The sequence below is a fragment of the Notamacropus eugenii genome, chromosome 3 (assembly GCF_028372415.1).
Source record: "Notamacropus eugenii isolate mMacEug1 chromosome 3, mMacEug1.pri_v2, whole genome shotgun sequence".
NCBI lineage: Eukaryota > Metazoa > Chordata > Mammalia > Diprotodontia > Macropodidae > Notamacropus > Notamacropus eugenii.
The window spans coordinates 362,615,015-362,637,846 of record NC_092874.1 but is presented as its reverse complement, the minus strand read 5'-3'; the positions used below and the strand labels follow the sequence as shown (position 1 = coordinate 362,637,846).

General features: G+C 36.6%; 1 protein-coding gene across 13 annotated transcripts in view; it reads right to left on the bottom strand.

Annotated features, from left to right (window-relative positions):
* LOC140496935 (uncharacterized) overlaps positions 1 to 22,832 on the bottom strand; it is a 325,087-nt gene that overhangs the window by 218,434 nt on the left and 83,821 nt on the right. For all 13 annotated transcript variants that reach the window (XR_011964454.1, XM_072597351.1, XM_072597350.1 and 10 more), the window contains 2 exons: positions 21,173 to 21,261; positions 16,884 to 16,998 (listed from right to left, as the gene is read on the bottom strand). Coding sequence is in view for 12 of the 13 variants with exons in the window: in XM_072597351.1 (XP_072453452.1) it covers positions 16,884 to 16,998; positions 21,173 to 21,261 (204 nt within the window). In the remaining variant the exon portion in view is untranslated. The remainder of the gene's footprint in view (positions 1 to 16,883; positions 16,999 to 21,172; positions 21,262 to 22,832) is intronic.

Genomic DNA, 22,832 nt, shown 5'->3' with positions numbered 1-22,832 from the left:
ATTCAAAGAGGGAAAAAAACATGATGACTAAAACAGGATGAAGGAAAGTTTCACAGAGAACATGGTATTTGAGTTGTTATTTAAAGGATGGATAGAATATTATTAAAAATATAAAAGGCAGGAAAGTACAGGTAGAGAAGTATTATAATTGAAGGCACTGAAGATTTCTGAGTACAGGATTGACAGAACTACATTTATGAATGATGAATATTAATCTGGAAAAAAAGGATTAGAGGGCTATGAGAATGGAAATAGGAAGCAGTACCTGCAGTGGTCCAGCTATGGTCCATCACGCTAAGATGATGATAGTGAAACTAGAGAAGAGGGAATCCATTTGAAAGATAATTGAGAGGTAGAGCCAATAGGACATATTTAATTGAACATGAGAAGTAATGCGGAAGGAAAAATCAAAGATATAACACAAAGGTTTTGAAAGTGTGAAACTGGATGAATGGTAAATGGTTCATAAGCTTCACTGGACTCTGAGACCCACAGAATACTTGGCATATCTACAAAACAGATATACACAGTCACCATGCTGAGTGTGCAGATGCCCAGCTTCTAATCTTTTCTGTGGAATAAGATCAGAAGAATAGCCAGCAATGCAACCTAGTTTATAAACAGAAAAAAAAAAACACAAAATTTTGGATGCCAGGCTGTTCCTTTAGTTTCTGTGAAAAGGCATGCAAATAAACAGTATTGTTTAATTATAAATATGCTACTTCCTATACATCATTTGAATCCACCTCAGAAATCATAAGCCCCTCAAAGGATGTGTTTTATACAATGTCATAATCCAGATTTAAAGTCAAACATTCAATTTAACAGATGTTTTAATGAATTTTCCTCTACACACAATTCAAAATATCACACTAAAAACCAATGGGCACTATAATCATTATCATGATAATAAAGCAAGTTCTTGAAGTAATGGAGAAAATTATTAAGCAACAGAAAGTAAGAAAAGATAGATTAGCAGTTGTTTCATGTTACATTTTAATGTGGATAAATACTATGTTTTGCTGTTCAGTCAACAGGCTTTATTAATCTGTCATCTCTCAAAAAACCAAGGAGCAATAATGAATGCTCCTAAATATTTCACTTGTTTACCAACTCATTTTTTAAAAAAAATTTTTTAGGAATTAATTCTATGGAAAAAGACCAAGATAATCTTCCTCTGACTTCTTTTTTGCTTTGTGACTGACACTATTTATTGAAAGTTAACTGATTTAAAACATATTACTAATAAATTATTCAGGTGTTACTATTAAAATATTCACAAGTAAAATTTTACATGTTTTTATAATAATTTTTGAAAAAGAATGAAAATTTTCAAATTATTCCATGATATTTAAAAAAATATGTCTAAAGTTATACACTTTTTTGCTTATTACACCTCAAATACTTGACTTTAAATATGCTGAGTCCAAAGATTATAAAGGAACAAAATATGAAAAGGTAAATTGATTCAAATGTTACTTATCTTTAAATAATAACTTTCAAACTGATTTTTAATTTTTTTCTTAAAAGCCTCTGAAGAGGGGGCAGAACCAAGATGGCAGAGTAGAAAGACGCACATACTATAGCTCTTCCCTCACAGCCTATAAAACCTGTAAAAAATGATTCTCAACAAATTCTAGAGCAGCAGAAGCCACAGAAAAACAGAAAGAGATTTCCAGCCAAAGGTAACCCAGAAGGAAAGGTCTATCCCACGGGACGCTGAACAGAGCAGAGCCCAGCCCTAGCCTTGCAGCACCAGGAGGAAGAGGACCGGAACAGGCCTCCAGGGCAGAATCCCCACCAGGGAGGGTCTCAGATCTCTCAACCCACACCAAAGAAAGCTTCAAAGGTCAGTGAGAGGGCTTGCCCAGCTGGGCAACAGTGGAACAGGGTCCCCCCAGCACAAGCCCCAGGCAGCAATGGCAGCAGCAGCAGCCAGGTAGCAGCACTGCATGGCAGTGGCCAAGTCAGGCTGCAGCTTCCATTGTGGGAGTGACTGAGCTTAAAGCCCCTGGGGGAATTGAGTAGCTGATCAGAAGTACCACTACTACCCTCCTCTTGAGAAAGGATTCAGAAGTCAAGTAACTGGCTGGGAAAATGCTCAAAAAAGGGAAAACAATAAGACCACAGAAGATTACTTTCTTGGTGAACAGGTATTTCCTTCCATCCTTTCGGATGAGGAAGAACAATGCATACTCTCAGAAGAAGTCAAGGCTTCTGCATCCAGTAACTCCAAAATGAATATGCAATGGGCTTAGGCCATGGAAGAGCTTGAAAAGTGAGTCAACAGCTTGCTAAAGGAGACCCAAAAAAATGCTGAAGAAGTTAGCACTTTTAAAAATATGCTAACTCAATTGGAAAAAGACGTCCAAAACGCCAATGAGGAGAAGGCTTTAAAAAGCAGAATCAGCAAATGGAAAAGGAGGTTCAAAAGAAAACTGAAGAAAATAGTTCTTTAAAAATAAAGGGGGAGCCGAGGGAAGCTAATGATTATATGATAAAATAAGAAATTACAAAACAAAGCCAAAAGAATGAAAAAATAGAAGATAATGTGAAATATCTCATTGGAAAAACAACTGACCTGGAAAATAGATCCAGGAGAGACAATTTAAAAATTATGGGACTACCTGAAAGCCATGATCAAAAAAAGAGCTTAGAAATTATCTTTCATTAAATTGTCAAGGAAAACTGCCCTGATATTCTAGAACCAGAGGATAAAATAAATATTGAAAGAAAAACTCCTAGGAATATTGTGGCCAAATTTCAGACTTCCCAGGTCAAGGAGAAAATATTTCAAGCAGCTAGGAAGAAAGAATTTGAGTATTGTGGAAATACAATCAGGATAACACAGGATCTGGCAGCTTCTACATTAAGGGATCGAAGGGCTTGGAACAGGATATTCCCAGAAGTCAAAGGAACTGGGATTAAAACTAAGAATCACCTACCCAGCAAAATTGAGTATAATACTTCAAGGGAAAAAATGGTCACTCAATGACATAGAAGACTTTCAAGTATTCTTGATGAAAAGACCAGAACTGAAGAGAAAATCTGACTTTCAAACACAAGAATCAAGAGGAGCATGAAAAGGTAAACAGGAAAGAGAAATCATAAAGGACTTTCTAAGGCCGAACTGTTTACATTCCTACATGGAAAGATAGTATTTATAACTCGAGACTTTTCTCAGTATTTGGATAGGTGGAGGGATTATACACACACACACACACAGCACAGGTTGAGTTGAATCAGAAGGGATGATATCTATAAAAAAAATAAAATTAAGGGGTGAGAGAGGAATATATTGGGAGGAAAAAGGGAAACATGGAATGGGGCAAATTATCACTCATAAAAGAGATAAGAAAAGTCTTTTTCAGTGGAGGAGAAAAAGGAGGAGGTGAGAGGGGAAAAGTGAATCTTACTCTCTTCACATATGGCTTAAGGAGGGAACAACATGCTCACTAAATTCGCTATGAAAATCTATCTTATACTACAGGAAAGTAGGGGAGAACGGGAAAAGTGGAATGAGGGGGATGATAGAAGGGAGGGCAAATGGGGGAAGGGAGTAACTAGAAGTAAACACTTTTGGAAAGGGACAAGATCAAATGAGAGAATAGAATAAAGGGAGGACAGGGTAGGATGGAGGGAAATATAGTTTGTCTTATACAACATGACTATTATGGAAGTCTTTTGCAAAATGACACATATATAGCCTGTATTGATTGCTTGCCTTCTCAGTGCGGATGGGTGGGGAGGGCAGAAGGGAGAGAAGTTGGAATTCAAAGTATTAGAAACGAATGTTGAAAATTGTTATTGCAAATAACTGGGAAATAAGAAATTTCCCATGGAAATGGAGTAGAGAAATCTATCTTGCCCTACAAGAGAGAAGATGGGGATAAGAGAAGGGTGGGGTGTGATAGAAAGGAGGGCACATTGAGGGAAGGGATAATCAGAAGGCAAGGTATTATGGGGTGGGGGGAGGGGAGAGATAGGGAGAAAAATTGGAACTCAAAATTTTGTGGAAATAAATGTCATAATCTAAAAATAAATAAATAAATGGTTTTTTTTTTAAAGCACCTTAAGAAATCTTCTGAAAATACTGAGAACAAATACATATGTGTGTGTGTGTATATATATATATATATATATATATATATATATATATATATACACATACATACATACATACATGTGTTGTCCTTCATTCTCAAAGAGGACTAAAATGATATCACTGGAGTCAAGTTACAGTGTGTCCAACTGTCACTAAGCAGACCAATACAAGCTTGGAATGCCCAACCTGTGGTTGGGCAGAAATAGCCCATGTGAATATTTTGGGATCTCTAAATTTGTACATCTCACTAAATTCTGCTTTACTCATAGAGCACAGCACCTTTTCTGATGTGGGCACACCATGCTGCGCAGTCCTGTGCCAGTGACTCCCATGTCACAAAATCAATTTCAAAGTTCTTAAGAGAGACCTTGAGAGTGTCCTTGTATTGCCCAGTGACCACCAGGTGAACACTTACCTGTGTGAGTTCTGCATAAAATAGTCTTTTTGGCAAATGTACGTTTGACATTCAAACAGCTTAGCCACCTGATCACAGCACCAATCTCTGAAGTAGAGTTTGAATACTCAGCAGTTTAGTTCAACAAAGGACCTCAGTGTTTCAGTACACCCCGAGGTGATCTTCAGAATCTTCTTAATACAATTCAAATAGAAGTGATTCAGTTTCCTGGCATGGCGCTGGTATACTGTCCAGGCTTCACAGGCAGAAAACAATGAGGTCAGCACAACAGCTCTGTATACCTTCAGTTTGGTAGACAAGTCTAATACCTCCCACACTTTCCTTCAGAGCCTCCCAAACACTGAGCAAGCTCTGGCATTGCCTCCATCGACCTCTTTATCATTAGGTACATCCCTGGAAAATACATTACCAAGGTAAGTGAACTTATCCACAGCATTCAGAACTTCTCCATTTGCTGTAACTGATGGTTCCACATATGGATGGTGTGGTACTGGCTGATGGAGCACCTGTATTTTCTTGGAATTGTTAGGTCAAAATTTAGAACACATGGCAATGAATCAACCCATACTTTGTTGCATCTCAGCTTCAGAGGCTACACTGAGTACACAATCATCTGCAAATCATGTACCAATACTCTCTACACTTTGGTCTTGGCTTCTAGCCTTTTCAAGTTCAGTATCTGACCTTAATGCCATGTTCATCTTCATTGAAGCAATTTGACAACACAGATGAAAACATCACGCTAAAAAGCATGGGAGCAAGCACATAGCTTTGTTTCACTCCATTGGTGACTGAGAAAGCAAGAGAGCATCATCCATTATCCAGAACCCAGGGAAGTATGCCATCATGAAATTGATGTACAATGCTGATGAACTTCTCAGGGCCACCAAATTTTGACATAATTTTCCATAAGCCCTCATGACTAACAATGTCAAAGGCCTTGATAGATCTACAAACATTGTGCACAGACCTCTGTTCTGTTCCTGGCATTTCTCCTGGAGTTGTCATGCAGCAAACACCGCACCAACTATTCCTTGACTCTTTCTAAAGTCACACTGGCTCTCAGGTATATGACCATCTTCCTGGTGAAGGGTCAACCTATAAAGGAGGAATCTCACAAGAATCTTGCCAGCAGTAACTAAGAGAGAGATCCCACTGTGACTGTTGCAGGACAATCTATTTCTTTTGCCTTTCTAGAAATGGACAATGGAGGCATCCTTGAACTCCTGGGGGATAAGCTCTTCTTGCCATATAACCCAGAAAAATTCAGTCAGCTTTTGTACGAGTAATGGACCCCTACACTTTGTAAATCTCAGCTGGAATAGAATCAGCAACAGATATTTTGTCACATGAAAGGAGTCTAATGGCATTCAAAACCTCTTCTTCAGTTGGAACTTCAGCTAGGGAGGGTTTGACTTCAACCTGAGGTAAACAGTCATTGGCCTCAGCCTTGATTGATGATGGTCTGTTGAGAACATTATGGAAGTGTTCAGCCCATCTCTCCAAGATCATGTTCTTATCATTAATCAATGTGGCTCCATCAGCACTGAGTAGTTGAGATAGACAACAGATCTTTGGCCCATAAGTAGCCTTCAGGGCAACATAAAAGCACTTTGGATTGTTACTATTACCATAAACTGAATTTTATATGCCTTGTTACAGAGTCAAAGAATCCTGCATCTCTCTAAGCTTTGCTTTACTTTTGACAGAATTAAATGCTGTCATCTTAGAGACAGATATACTATCCTGCTGGTAAACCTGTGGAATTCTTGTTTTTCATTTAGCAGCTTCTGAATTTCCTCATCATTTTCATTTTCATCAAATCACTCTTGATGTTTCTAAGTGTTCTGACCCAGATGAGTAAACGAGTAAATCTCTGAAAGATGCCCATTCCTTTTCTGTTCCACTGTTGCCAACTGTGTGTTGACTCAACTTTCCCTCCAAGTTAGCAACACAAACCATTCCTCTCAAACAAGAGCCATTGACACAATTTCTCTAGTAGTCATTTTGCCTTGAGGCACTGCTTTTGTTGAATGTGAATATTCAGCATGGAGAGGATAAGTCTATGATCAGTCCAGCACTTTGTGCCACACATTGCCTTTGTCACTTTCACGTCCTGTCTGTCTCTTCTCCTTACAATCACATAGTCTATTAAATGCCAATATTTTCTGCGAGGGGGCATCCATGAAGGTTTATTGTATTTAGGTAAATGGAAGACAGTGTTGGTGATGAGAATGTCATAATATGCAACAAGTCTTCGTTAGTAAGTGATTGTCACTTTGCTATTGCTGTTTCCAACTCCATTTCTCCCTAAGACTCTCTGCCAAGTCTGATAGTCTGGGCCTAGCATTAAAGTCACCCAGGATTATAAGCTTGTCCTCTTTCAGCCTATTGATAATAAGGATCTCCAAGTCTTCATAAAATTTTTCTTTGACCTCATCAGGGTTCATCATGGTGGGAGCATAGGCACTGATAATGGTGGTGTGATATTTTCCTGCAAGTGGCAATCACATTGTCATGAGCTTGTTGATGACTAGATTAGTTTTGATTGCAAATGCTGGCATACCAGCTTCATTGTACTCCCCTTCACTGTGACCACTCCAGGAAAAAAACATGTATCCAGCTCCAACTTTAGGAAGCTCACCTTCATTTGTCAGGCTTGTTTCACTCAGGGTTGCTATTTGGATGTGATACCTGCTAAATTCTCTTGCAACAAGATCTGTTCATCTTTCAGGTCTACTGAACTTTGTATTGTCTATAAGTATGTGCACATTCATCTACCAATAGTGAGTGGAATAATCTTTGCAGACATTTTTGTACTTTTTTTATGTTTTGACAACAGGGTGGGATCCCTGTCTGTCATAGTAATCAGGCCAGGGTTGGGTAAGCAATTTTTAGTGCACCTTTTCTGGCCCACTCCTCCCACCAGGAAGTGAGTAGTGTGATCCTTATAAGGCTGCTCAGACACCCAGGGGCCTACCATATTCCACCAATGCTTCTGGTGAGAAGATGACCCGATAGCCTGAGCTACCTGTGTACAGGATTGTGACAACAGCTCCCAGTATATCCACACCTGATGCTTCATCACTTGCCTGTTGCTACAGGGCCCCCTAATTAAGGGCTCTCCTGCCTTAAAAGTGATTCTCAATAATAACTGTTGCTATTTCCCTCCAAGCAGAATGTCTTTCTTTTTCTTTGCCTCATTAAATGGGCCATGCCCTGCTACTTCTTTAAACAGGCCTATTCAATGAATGGGCATTATCTCACCCTAAGTGAGTACCTGCATAGACCTTGCCCTAAAGAAACCATGGTCTCCCAGTGCATCCGGGGTCATCTCCAGTCATCCTGATAACTGGTCACTGAATTCAGATGGCTTTGGAGGAGAAGTGAGGTTGGTGACCTTGCACAGCCCTCCCTTACTTCAAAACAAAGTCAAATGCAAGTCATATCATCATTTTTATGATGGCACAGTCTTCTTCGGCAACGAAGGAAAAACACAACAACCTGCCACAGGGTTCAAGCGAAAAACTGGTAAAATGGTATAGATGGTGTCTTTTGATTTGTGGATAAACTGCACTTAAGTGAGACAGAGTTTAGCATCAAGTCAATAAGATATTGATTCATTCTTTAATTCTTCAAGATGAGACCATACTTATTACACTGGATACTAACTATATATTTGAGGAATAACTCATTTTTCTCAGTCTAACCTTAACTATGTCCCATAAATTTTCAAAGAGATTTTCACTAAGCAAATTCTTAGGTCATTAACCATGTTTATCCCTGTCTCTCAGTTAAACTTCTTAACATTTCACATGTAGAATAATATAAGTCCTTGTTGCAGTATTCTTTCTCCATTTAGGAATTTCTATAATTTTAGAGTAATTTTGCTTCTCAGTAATTTTTCTTCTTAGTATCAAAATTCATAATTCCTTCAATGGGGATAAAACTTACAGGCCTCCTAAAAGCTAAAAATCTCCAAAATATTTTTGGGTAGATATCTTACTGCTTGTTAAAGATGCTTAGATCTCACAAACTCATCTGAAGCTCTAACAACAGTTTTGTTATGACCTTGAAAAAGTGAGTCTCATAAGCAAAAATGATCTTTCCAATCCTCAGTTCTCTAGCCCTTGTACTGTATTTGCCAATGGCAAACTTTTTTTCTACTTGCAGCAAGTTTTTAAAAAAAACTTTTTAAAAACTGATTTTCTTGCTGTTCTTCCAATTTCAATAAAGCCACACAAAAAGTCCCTCCAACACCTAAGTCTTTGAAGTTCTTTGCTTAGTTCCTGAGTATTATTTAGGTTATTTTATAGCAATTCTTTGTCAGTTCTTGACATTTTTCATTTTTGGCCACATTTTCATTTGAGTTTTTGCTTCATCAAGTATTAGAATGATCTTTGAAATCCTTGACTTCCCCACACCAACAATTAAATAATTAATATTTATTAAATGCCTGACACTGTGCTAAGTTCTGGAAATACAAAAAGAGGAAAAAGATAGTCCCTGTCCTCAATGAGCTCACAGGAAAGATAACAAATACATACAAAAATGCTCTATATAGGATAAATAGGAAATAATTCACAGTGAGAAAGGATTAGAATTAGGAGGAGCTGAAAAAGGCTTCCTGTAACAGATGAAATTTTGGTTGGGACTTAAAAGAAGCCCAGGAAGTCACTAGGTGGAGATAAGGGCATTTCAGGCATAGAGGAGAATCAGAGAATACTCATGAAGCCAAGAGATGGGAGTGTCTTGTTTGTGGAAAAACAAAAAGGTCAGTATCACTGAATCAAAGAATATGCATATACAACATCTGACATTTTCAATATGTTGTTAAGATTTGCTGAAATTTCCCTCCCCAACACCACCCCAACCTTGTTCTTTTATATAACAGATAGGACTCTGGGAGAAATTCATTAGGCAAGGTGAACCGAGAACAGCTTATATATGGGAGGAAAGGGGGAATGAGACATATGAGGAGTCCATGATGACACAAAGAGATGGTGATGTCCTCTATAATAATATGGAAAGTGTGGGGGGGTGGAGTTTAGAGGGAAAGAAAATGAATTCTGTTTTGAATATATTGAGTTTCAGATGTCTACTGGACATCCAGTTCTAGCTATCTAAAAGGTAGTTGGAGATGAAAGACTGGAGGTCAGCATAGAATTTGGTTTAGGATAGTTAGATTTGAGAATCATCAGCACAGATGATAATTAAATCCATGACAGCTGATGAGATCACCAAGTGAAGCAGTGTAGAGGGAGAAGATAATAAAGCACTGGACAGAACTCTGAGCACCCCTATGGATGTAGGGCAATATCTGTAGGAGGATTCATCAAAAGAGACAGGAAAGGTTCAGTTGAATAGGTAGGAAGAGACCCTAGAGAGAGTGATATCCCAAAATCCTAGAAAGAAGAGAGTATAAAAAAGGAGAGACTGTTCAACAGTGTCATAGGCCGCAGAGAGATCAAGGAGAATGGGGATTGAGAAAAGGCTACTGGAATTAAATTAGACATATCTGGATAATGAATTAGTTCACAAAAATTTTACCTAACTATAGCATGTAAAGAATAATTCAACTGGAAACAGCTTTTCTGGCTTGGTGGTATGTCAGTCATAAGTGCATATCAAGAAGTACATATGAGAAACTTCCCCATAAACATTCTCTCTCCTCCATCTCCCTCTCCCACTTTTTCTCTCCGTCTGTCTGTCTGTCTGTCTATCTCTCTCTCTCTCTTTTACAATCAGGTGAACAAGAAGATACCTCAAAAATTCTATTTCTATGTCCCTTGACCAACAAAGTCTCAAAGACATTTTTATTACCTTTTAAGGAAAAAATAGCCTATCTTTATGGAGGGGAGGAAATTTTGTTTCAGACATGTTAAATCTGGGATGTTTACAAGACAGCTAATTCAAATATCCAACAGGCAGTTAATAATGCTAGACTAGAGCTCAGGAGTGAAACTATTGCTAGATAAACAGATCATAGAGTCATCTGCACAAAAATGATCATTAAATCAATAGAGGCTGATGAAATCTCCTAGTGAGAGAATATAGGAAGAGAAGGGAAGGAAGCCCAGGGAAGAGCCTTGGCATACCCCCAAAGCTGGTGGACACTGCCTCAAAGACATGCAGTTAATTATGAAATATTAAGGAAATACCTTGTGGAAAATAGGGAAACATTATTTTCTATATTTTTAAAATATCATTGCTTTTAATCTTAAAAGACATTCAGATGAAGTTAAATATTTCACTGGTCTCATATTCCATCACTGGAGTCATATTTTTTTTAACATGTCAACATAGTTATTTCTTTTTTTATTCTTTTTTAAAAACATTATTTTAGTTTTTAACATTCATTTCCATAAGATTCTGAGGTCTAAATATTCTCCCCTTCTCTTCCCTCTCCCCACCCCAAGATGGCATGTCATTTGATACAGTTTCCACAGACATTCATATTGAACCTATTTTCCCATTTGTCATGGTGTAAAGAATAATGAGAGCCAATGGGAGAAACCACAAGAAAGAAGAAATAAACAAAAAAAGAAAAAGAAAAAGAGGAAATAATATGCTTCAATCTTCATTCAGACTCCATAGTTCTTGTTTTGGATGTGGACCACATTTTCCTTCAGGAGCCCTTTGGAGTTCTCTTGGATCCTTGCATTGCTAAGAAGAGATAAGTCTATCAAAGTTAGTCATCCCACAATGTGGCTGTTACTCTGTCCAATGTTCTCCTGATTCTGATCACTTCACTCAGCATCAGTTCATATAAGTCTTTCCATATTTTTCTGAAGTCTTCCTGTTCATCATGTCTTATAGCAGAATAGTATTCTATTACGTTCATATAACACAACTTGTTCAGCCATTCCCCAACTGATAAGCATCCCCTCAATTTCCAATTCTTGGCCACTATAAAAATATTTTGTACATGTGGGTCCTTTTCCCTTTTGTATAATCTCTTTGGGATACAGACCTAGAAGTGGTATTGCTGGATCAAAGGGTATTCACATTTTTATAGCCTTTTGGGCACAGTTCCAAATTGTTCTCCAGAATGATTGGATCAGTTCACAACTCCATGAACAGTGTATCAGTGTCAGTAATGAGAATGATATATGTTTTCTCATTGTCTCAGAGCGTACCAAGAGTACTAACAAAGTTAACTGTAGTGTCCACTTAAAAATTTTCCTTATCAAAAACCTGGCAGATATCAATAGAAATTAACATTTCTGCATATGAAGAACAGAAAAAGGTGTTACATATGAAATAGTAAATTTCCATTATGCATACCTTTTTTTTTACATGCACGTTAAAATTTAACATGGTGTTTCCAATACTGCTCAGCATGTCTTTGTACCTTTATGAATATTCTCCTGCTATTTTGTGTTTATTTTTTAATGATTCGCGGATGCTCACTTCTTTCATTTCTTCTTCCTTTCTTTCATCATTACCACAATCCCTTATTCTTACCAAATCTTTTCCCCAACAAAAAGAAATGTCATCCTTCATAACAAATAAATATAATCACATAAAACAAATCTACATATTGGCTATGTCTGAAAAAGCATGCCTCATTCCATATCTGGTTTTAGGAAGTATGGTTGATTTTCAGTCTTCAGGAATTCTGATTGGGCATTGATCATAGTTCTTAAGTCTTTCACAGATTATAAAGGAAGAAAAATTCCTTTATAATCCTTAGTTGGATAAATTGTTCTTCTGGTTCTGTTTATGTCACTTTATCAGTTAAAGCAAATTCTTCCTAGACTTTCTGAACACATTGCATTCATTATTTCTTTAGATATAACATTCTATTATAGTCACATACCAAAATCAGGTCAGCCCTTCCCCAAATGATAAACACCTACAGTGATTCTAGTTCTTTGCTACAATGTACAGCACTGCTCTAAATGTCTTTGTACATATAGGTCTTTTCTCTTTTGATCTCCTTAGGACTTAAGCTCACTATTGGTTTTGAGAGGTTTAACCTTTAAAAGGCACACGAAAGGACTTTTTGGATAAAGTTCCAAATTGTTTTCCAGTATGGTTGGATCATTTCATAGCTAGTGAGCGTGAGATTGTATTGCTAATGTATTTTTTGTTTATTGATAATATAATTTTACTTCTTAATGGGAAGATCTTCCTAATCCATTAATGGGCCTGGGAAGATTTGTAGGAAGAAAATGTTAATTTTCTAATGAGGCATTTGTTCTCTCTGGCTCTAAAACGTGTATAAAGACTCTGAGGTCAGCTTTTACTTAGGGGCTTACTGATTTGAAGTGTTTGTTTGGCCAGACGAGATTCCGGGCAGCCACTAAGGAGCCCCCCAGGTTTTAAAACGCAGATGTTGGTGCTTCTCTCTCTGGTAACTATGCGTGTGTGGTCAGACAGTTATCTCTCTATCTGTGATGTGTGTCAGATAGTTGGAAGCCTGTCTGTTGATTTTGATTTCTCTGTATTTTCTCAGAAGTTCAGGGTGCTGACTTTTTCCCCTTGAACTAAGTGAATGATATATGTGCTTAATTAAAGTAATTGTTGACTCCTCAAAAGTTGCTTTCTTTTAGAAAAGCAGATCAAATAATCTGTGATAGCAGGCCCTCCTGGATGTGTCAGGGTGCTTTCTGTTACAGAGAGAGAAATTCAATTTTTTAACTGCATTACTCTTACTATTAATAATTTGAATATTATTTTATGTGGTTGATACCTTCCCTTTCTTCTTTTCGGAAAGATATTCTTTAATAATTTTTTCAGCTGAGGAATAGCTCTTCTTATATATTGAAGGAAACTTCCTATATAGCTTGACTAGACTTTATTAGAGAAATCTGACATACAGACTTCTTCTAGATAATCATTTTTATTTGTCCAAAAACTTGTTTTTCAAGTCAATTAAATTTTTATAATCAGAAATGTCTGTTTTATCTCCTGTGATTCTCTCTATCCTTTGTTTCACTAATAATTCTCCATCTACGCACACATGTAGAAAATAATTCCTTCTATATTCCTCTAATTTATTCAGTCTATGACCTTTTATATCTAAGTTACATATCCATTTAGAGCTTATTATGGTATATGCAACGAGATGTTGTTCTAAACTAATTCCATTTAGAATATTATCTTGTTTTTCCAGCAGTTTTTGTCAAATAGTGAGTACCTACCCCAGCAGTGAGGGTTCTTGGGTTTACTTTGTTCAACTCTTCTAGTTTTTAACCAGTATAAATAAATGTGACAGTTGCTAATTTTTAAGTATACTATGAAATCTGTTACTGCTAGGCTTCCTTCCTTCTCAATGTTTTTTCATTATTTTCTTGGAGATTCTTGACTTTTTGTTACTTCAAAATAATGTTATTTTGTGTAGTTCAATAAAGCAAACCTTTGGTAAGTTTAATTAATGCAGCATTAAATCTGTAAGTTAATTTAGATCATATTGACATTTTTATTATCATGGTCCAACCATGAGCAAATAGTATCGCTCTTACCATGTCTATGCTTCATTTTCATAAAAACTAATTTGTTGCCATGTTCATACAATTCCAGTGTATGTTGCTAATTGAGCTACCAAGTATTCTATACGTTCTATTTATTTTGAATAAAATTTCTATTCATTCCTGCTGGGCTTTGCTGGTAATATTTTTATTTTTTTATATATGAAATCATGAAAAACACATGTCTATATCTGCCACAGTACCAAAAAAAAGGCAAGAAAAATAAGAAAGTGAAAAATATATGCTTCAATCTGTACTCAGACTTCAGCAGCTGTCCTCTCCCTGAAGATGAATAGCATTTTTCATCATAAGTCCTTCAGAACTGTCTTGGATCATTGTATTGATCAGAATAGTTAAGTCATTGACAGCTGATCATCATACAATATTGCTATTACTGTGTACAGTGTTCTCCTGGATTCTGCTTACTTCACTTTACGTGAATTCATATCAGTCTTCCCAGTTTTTTTTTCTAAAAACAACCTGTTCATCATGTCTTATAGCCCAATAGTACAGTTATATACCGCAGCTTGTTCAGTCAATCCCCAACTGATTGACATTCCTTCAATTTCCAATTCTTTGCCACCACAAACAGAGCTGCTATAAATATTTCCATACATGTGAGTCATTATCCTTTTTCTCTGATTTATTTTGTATAACCATATTAGACATATTTCCAAATTAGTCATGGTGAGAAAGAAGAATCAGAATCAAAGAGAAAAACCATGAGAAAGTCAAAAAAAAAAAAGGAGAGAGAGAGAGAGAGAGAGAGAGAGAGAGAAAGAATAGCATGCTTCGATCTGCTATTCATTGTTAAACCCTTGTTTGTCAAGGTCTCAGAACTCCTGCCCAGCCCCCTCATATTAACATCCAGCTTTACCTCCTATGGGGGTGTGAATTGGCCTTACCTCCTATAGGGGCTTCTAGCACACAAAGAAGTGCAAAGCTGGACCCTGTCTCCAAGTGCAGTCATTTTTCAGGGGAGTAGGGAAGATGGAAAAGGTTTTGCTTCTGTTCTCACAGTGCAAATTCTATCTTTTGGTCTTCTATTAGAGGTCTTGCTGGCTTACACCCCTATGTTCCAAACATTGGCTGATTTCAGGCCCATTTGTGGGACTTTCGATTGGCTTTCTAGGAGTATCTTCTCTCTGTGCTTTCAACAGGCTCTGACTTACTTCCTGGGATTTGTGTTTGCTTCTTGGCTTCTTGGTCTGATTCTTCTCTATACCTTGAAGAGCTTCTTCCCTAAGCTTGTAGGGGTTTCCTTAACGTGACCCCTCCACCAGCCTCCACCCGCTTTTGGAGGTAGTTCTGTTTTGGGTAAAGAAGTTTACTTCTCTTTCTTTTCCACTTTCTATATCATCAGTTTTTCTGAGGTCCTTTTCAGATACTTGGTTGGGTTTATACAGAAAAACCAAGTACCCTCCTAATCTTTCACATCACTATCATAAATAGAAGTCTAACAGTGTCCATTTTGAAATATGTGACCTCTCTTCTAAACTATGTAAAGTTGCATGTTTTGCAAGACCACATCAAAAATCACAGTATACTACTTATAAACTGAAGGGACCTTCCAGATCATCAAGTCCAACCCGCTCATCTTATAGGTGATCCTATGGAGGCCCAGAGAAATGAATCCTCACCAAGATCACAACTATGTGATTGTGGAGCTGAGATTTACACCTGGGTCCTAGGACTCCAGATTCAGAGCTCTTCTTACTATGCCAAATTGCACACTAGTGTTTTAATAAACAAGAAATTTAACTTTGTCATTAGAATTGGTAGCATTTTTAGTCTTTCTCTTACCTTTTTCAAAAAGTTAAATATCTCTTCCAAGGTTGCTTAAGTAAGTTCAAGTACTTTAGACAAACTGAGTATTGATATAATAATAAATACTTTGAAAACATGGTGTAAGGTATATTATCAGAACTCCTAGGGACAGTAAGTGGGAAAAAGAGAACAAAATACTCAGAAGGAGAGAAGTTTCAGTCACAGTAACAAGTAGCACGATATGGGGGGAAAGTTGAGGGTTTTTTTTCATATGCAAAATGGTTTTATTTTTACCTATCTCATAGGATGGTTGTAGGAATAAAAACAAATGAAGTGTATCTATGGCATTTTGAAATCATAAAGTAAACCTTGAAAGAAAGACAGTTTAATAGGTTTATTTAAATGTTTATATCTTCATAAACTTAAGCCTTATACTCTAAATGCAAACTGATTATTTTTATTTGAAAAGTAAAAGACAAGAATTTTGAATAGGAAGTGAGAATATAAAAAATTTAAACACTAATTTATTACATTTCTCGCCTCTCTCTAGACTAAATGGTCATCTCATTTTTGAAAGAACCATTTCTAATGGCATGGAAGCCCTGACAATAAGGGCTAAACCAATTTAGATTACAGTACATAAGTTGCATCATTTATCACCAAATATTTTTTATATCTTAGCCACAGGACTTGGTACTTATTTAGCACAGTTGTAATTTATTGTTTTTAAAAAGAGCATGGGATCTTAAAATGCAACATGAAACTGCGTGGCTTCAACAATAAGACAGACCCGTACTGTTAATCATATATCTAAGATCTGTGATTTTGCCAGTACAAACTGCAGCATGTCTGTAACTCAGCAGGTATCTTAGCCTAAGGTCATACACACTCCCCTATAGGTATCAGGGGTGAGACTGGAATTCAGTTTTCCTTACTCCAGCTCCAGGACTATATATTCCCATTCTGCCATGCCATTTCTTCTCATAGACACAGACACTACTCATTGAAAATTAAGTCTTAGATCCCATTAATGTTTGTTTCTTAGATCACGTTACATGTTAATATTGCAGAAGGAAATAACCAGCTATGCCAAATTCTAACTCCATTCAATAAAACTTACTTGATAGTTTTTCTGCAGTTTACTTTGAAGGCCCTGGCACATTTTAATCATCTGCTTCAATTCAGATCGTGCAACTAGAATTTCACAAGTAGGGCTATTACAGTCAAGAAGAGATCTGTTTTATAAAATGTAAAGGAATGTTACATTAATAATGTGTTGTAGCCACTTAAGAGGTTTGTTAATAAACACAAAATAAAATTTTTGTTTCCAAGTGATCCATTTAATTAGACACTACAAACATTTTATCAAGTGCCATGAGTCATGTGAACTACCATCTTGACTTTACAGTAGCACAGAATTTGAAAGCTGGAAGGGACATTATGATCATCACTGCCAACTCCTTTGTTTTACAGACAGCACCTAGGGAAGTTATGGGACTTCCTTGTTCACAGTCATATAGCTGAGCCACAGAGGAAAAGGTGTTATTAAAACCCAGGTCTCTTTCTCCCAGTCTGGTACTCTTTATACTACACCAAGACCAAGTCATTTCCTTATTACTCCAAAGAAGTGGATTTGTGATTTTCATTGGCATAAGGAATTCTCAGATGAGGAATATTCCTTTACTTATGGAATCTGGAGGTAAATTCTTCATAACTCAGTATTTGAGGGCTTCCTCTAGGGCCCTGAAAGCTTACATTATTTGCCTGGCTGTCAATACTAGTAAAAAAACTGAAAATTTTCACTAAGGGGTACCCATATACTGAAGAATGGCTGGACAAGTGATGGTATATAAATGCAGTGGTGCCATAAGAAATGAAGTGGACAACTTCAGAGCAAACTAGGAAGACCTCTATGAACTGATGCAGAGGAAAGTGAGCAGAACCACAACTTACACAATGACAGCATTATAAAGAAAAACCTTAAAAGACTTTAGAACTCTGCTCAATGATTCCAGCAGACCAAGGAAAAAACATGCTACCTACCTCTTGTCAAAAAGGTGATAAATTTAAAATGTAAAATGAGGCAATCAATTTTGAGATGCAGACAGTGTGGGAATTTGTTTTGCTGAATTACGCATATTTGCTATGAAGGTTTACTTTTTCTTTTTTCTTTTTTTTTTTTTTTTTGGTTCAGTTGAGGGGAGGAGAGTAGGAAAGTAAATCAAGGCTTGTAAAAATAAAAATGTTTTTATTTTATGAAAGATATAGCATTTCTTAATTAGCACCATCATCATCACTGTTATTATTACTTAATGATGTTGGAATTTGGTGCACTTCTACCAGACTTTTAACTTCCAACCTGAAGAAAGATTTTGCTTTGGGCTGCTATATTTATTCCCCCATAACTCACATTCACAACACAAAGGTAAAATTTTCTAAGATCTTTTCCAGATCTATGAGTCTGATCAGCATCAGAGCTAATGAGTTACTGACTGAATACTGAAGTCACTAAAACTGCTTATATACGCCAGAACAATGAGGCAGACAACAAAAGCCACACCACAAATATTACTGGACAAGATGGGAAAACACAGTTTTTCAAGGTTGTCATTTCTTAATCCACAATTTATGTTAATAATGGAAAGAGGCATTCCTCAGCAAAATTCTCTGTGGCAAATATAAATTTATAATGTTTGAAAATATATCTCTAAAAAAAAACCACAATTTTTATGGTCCTCTCTTAGTACCCTTGTGGCATTTATCATTTCTACCTTATTTGTACGCTCATGTGACACTGTCCTCTCACCCTGTCTCATTCACTAGACTATAACCTCCATGAGGGCAGAGATGATTTATTCCTTTTGTAGTCAGCATGGTGGGAAGCACATACTAATGTAAATGGTTGTTAAACATCTAATGCATGGAATTAACTGCACTGAGTTTCCTTCAAGTTCATTTTCTCCAAGTAGATTCTTTCTTTCCTTCCTTCCTTCCTTCTTTCCTTCCTTCCTCCTTTCCTTCCTTCCTTCCTTCCTTCCTTCTTTCTTTTTTTCTTTAAGAATGAATAGGGAATGGCTAGGTGGTATAGTGGATAGAGCACCAGCCCTGGAGTCAGGAGGACCCGAGTTCAAATCCAGCATCAAACACTTAACACTTACTAGCTGTGTGGTCCTGGATAAGTCACTTAACCCCAACCATCTTGCAAATAATTTTTTTTTAAATGAGCAGATTTATTTATAGGTCAAATAAACCAAATAAGATTCACAATGCAGCTCAAGAATATTAGCAACTATCTATGTGCAACTCGACCCCAGAGGTCTTATGAGGTCAGTTACTTACAATCATGTCCTGCTTAGCTCTCTTATTCAAGTTTAAACTGCCCTCAGTTATCTGAATATGGAATAACCTGACATGATACACATGGTATCTGAGCAATCACCACTAGGACACTGAGTGATCACCTATTATAAACATCCTGCTGACACCTCAAATTTATACTCAAATAGATTTGTGATCTTATCTACAAAAGTATTCCTTCCAATGATACAATTCTTAGCCTCTCTATGCTTGCTTATCCAGAGATTAGTATCCACATTCGGGGTACCTACTTATGTGTGCCTGACATCACAAAGACCCAAAGGTCATACTCTTCATTTATTGCTATCCCTCCATCTCACCATTCCAGTCTCTTTCTTGCTTACATATTTCTTTGATGATATCTTTAACAATGCTTCTCCTCCATCAGTCCTTATAAGTAATGTGCTACAGTTCGTTAATGTCCACCATATACCTCTCCATTGCCATTTGGGCAATTCTCAATTTCAGTCCTTTAGAGAACGTACTATCCTATAAACTTGCAACCACATAAGTAGACTTTTGGTGTTAATTAAAGAAAAACAAAATAAAACCATGGACTTTTCTGCTTCTGGATGAAGTTTGTGGTCATTAAAAGAATTCTGCAAATTTCCATAGGCAATCCTGCCTACTCCCCTCCTCTTGGATCAATTCTTAACTCAATTAAACACACATACATAGAGAGAGAGGGAGGTAAGATGAGGTGAGATGACAACAGAGGAGGAAAGAAGGAAAATGGAGGGGAGTGGAAGGGAGGGAGGGGAGGAGAGCTGAAACTTACAGTTTCAAAGAGTCTTGGGGAACTGAGAAGTTAAGCTAATTACCTTGAATCACATATCTAGTATATGTCAAATGCAGTACTTCAACCAATGTCTTCCCAATTCCAAGGTTACTTTTAGTTGAGTCTCTTCACCTTTTTATGCTGTTGTTCAAGATTTCTTAGGCTTATGATGTAAGACAATTCCAAAAGACTCATGTTGGAATATGCTATCTACATCCAGAGAAAGAACTATGGAGTCAATGCAGATTGAAGCACACTATTTTCACTTGTTTTTCTTTCTCATGGTTTTTTTCTTATGTTGTGATTTTTGCTTTCATAACATGACTTATGTGGAAATATGTTTAATATAACTGTACGTGTATTGCCTATATCAGATTGCATGCTGTGTTGGGGAGGGAGGGAGGAGAGGAAGGGGAGGAAATGTAAAATTCAAAATGTTATGAAAGTAAATGCTGCAAACTAAAAATAGATGAATAATATAAATTTTTTTGGAAAAAAAGATTTCTTATGTTGATGTCAATATATATGTATACATAAACATAGTGTGCATATATACACACATACATATATGTATATATATCACCATATATATGACAAATTGTGTATATATTATATATGGATAAGATTATAATGATAATGTTCAAGATTTCTTCTTCTGATGTCCTTATATACATACATATAGATGTATATGCATATACACATGCATACATGTACATATACTGTGTGTATATATTTTATACTTATGTATATGTAAAGGGGTCTGGTACATGCTCTAAGGACTTCTAATGCAGTTGTTACCCTTCATGCTTGCAGAGGATCAAAATGACATCACTATGTCAGGGAACAGGTATACTGCCCAACTGTGGCTGATCAGACCAATATGAACCCAAGAGGCTCTACTACAGGTCAGGCACAAATAGTCCACATTTTGAGTGGAGATGTCTCTAAATCTGTACATCTCAATGTTTCTTTTGAGCTACTGCAATTCTGCTTTGCTCACAAAGCACAGTACCTTCTTCAATGTAGGCATGCCATGGTGAGGGGTCCTGAGCCACCATCAATGAAACAATGGAGAGTTTTCCCATAATCAGAATTCCCTATACCAATGAAAGCAGAGATCTAGACAAAAAGCAAAACAAAAAAGCACTATCCCTCATAATAGTTCAAGTGAAATCTGAAGGGGTGATAGAAAAGAGAAGGAAGAGATGCAAAGAATACAGGGTTTGGGGATGTTGACAAATATAGAACTATATCATTTTGCCTCTGTTCCTCACCTGAGTTTTTCAGATAGGGGATTCAAAGCTTCATTCAACTCTAGCAGAAGGGTAGCCCGGGAACTTAATCCCTCTGTAAGCAGTACTACCTATTGAGAAATTATTTACAAGGTAGTTATAAAATGCCATAGTAAAATGGTGTCTATTTTATTCGGTACTATATTTCAAGAAGTTTTCACAGTCTCACTTTCTACTTACATGCATCTTTCATTCAGGAAGGACAGTTATTTGCAGTTCATAAATTATTTTTGATAGCTTTAATTTATACATGATTAATATTCAGAAAATGTTTTTCTAATTTATATTCCTTATCAGATCTGAATTTATAATTCCTAAAATCAGAAGTACAATATAATTTAATGGTACAACTTTTCTGTAATGCTACTACAAGCCTTTATTAAACTTATATAATTATATACTTCATATTAGGCTTAAGAGTCTAGGACACATGGGTTTAAATTTCTCCTCTGATGAGATTAACCAGGAAAAAGTCATTCAAATTTTCTGAGCCTCAGTTTTTCTCATATGTAAAATAGGGTTAAGGATACCTAGAGCACCTAACTAGGATTGTGATGAGAATCCAATATATATGTGTGTATATATATGTATATATATACATATATATGCATATATATAAACACTTTAGAAAAGCCAGTTATCATCATCACAATCACCATCATTTATGAGTTAATTACGTAGTGCTTTAAAGGAGGTTTTTCTGTGTTTTTTGCACCACACCTAGGATTTCATTGGTATTCTAGACTCCCAATAAGGAAACTTTCTCTATGAATGAAGACCGGAATTTTATATGTAATGTACAGTATTAAAAGAGTTGCCTGAAGACACCAAAGGTCCACTGATTTGCCCAGGGTCACACAGTTAATGAGTTCATTAAGGTTTTTCATCTAATGAATAGACTTCTCCCACTAGAAGGAGAGGTTCCCAAAGTAGGCAATACTGCCCCCTAGGGGGCACTGGAACAATAGTGGGGTGACAGTGATGGGGTGCTTGAGTGCCTGTGCTTGGACCCCAATTTCAAAATCACATTTCTCCCTAGCCTTTAAACACTATCCCTGCAGTCTCTTCCCAGCCTAAGGACACTATGTCTAACAATTAATCATGAGTGGACCCCAGCAAAACCCTTATCTCTGTCCCTGGTACAGTAGTAAATGGCACCTGTTGGATTTATTAGTTTGAACTGGCTTTGTAATAGGATTTATTAGTCTGAACTAACTTTTTACTAGTTCATAAAGATATTTAGAACCCACTGGATTATCTATACCATATCCCTACATATGCACCCTGGACTCAACCAAGATTGTAAGCTCTTTGAGGGCAGGAATTATCTTTCTTTTTCATATTTGTACCTCAGCACAGAGCCTGACACATAGTAGGCACTTAATCAATGTTTATTTTATAATGTCGTATTAAGTAAGACACAGAATCAGGAATAAACAGATTAGTAGCCAAAGAAATATTTGCTTTGGTGAGTAAATATTTTTTGATTAAGGAAAACATGACACTAGTAAGTAGTTATCCCTATAAATTCAGTAACTTAACAAGCATTTATTTAGTATACAATAAGCAAAAGGCAGCTTGGCATCATGGAGAGAGGATAAGTCTTGGAGTCAGAAAGATCTTGGTTTAGGCCCTGCCTCTG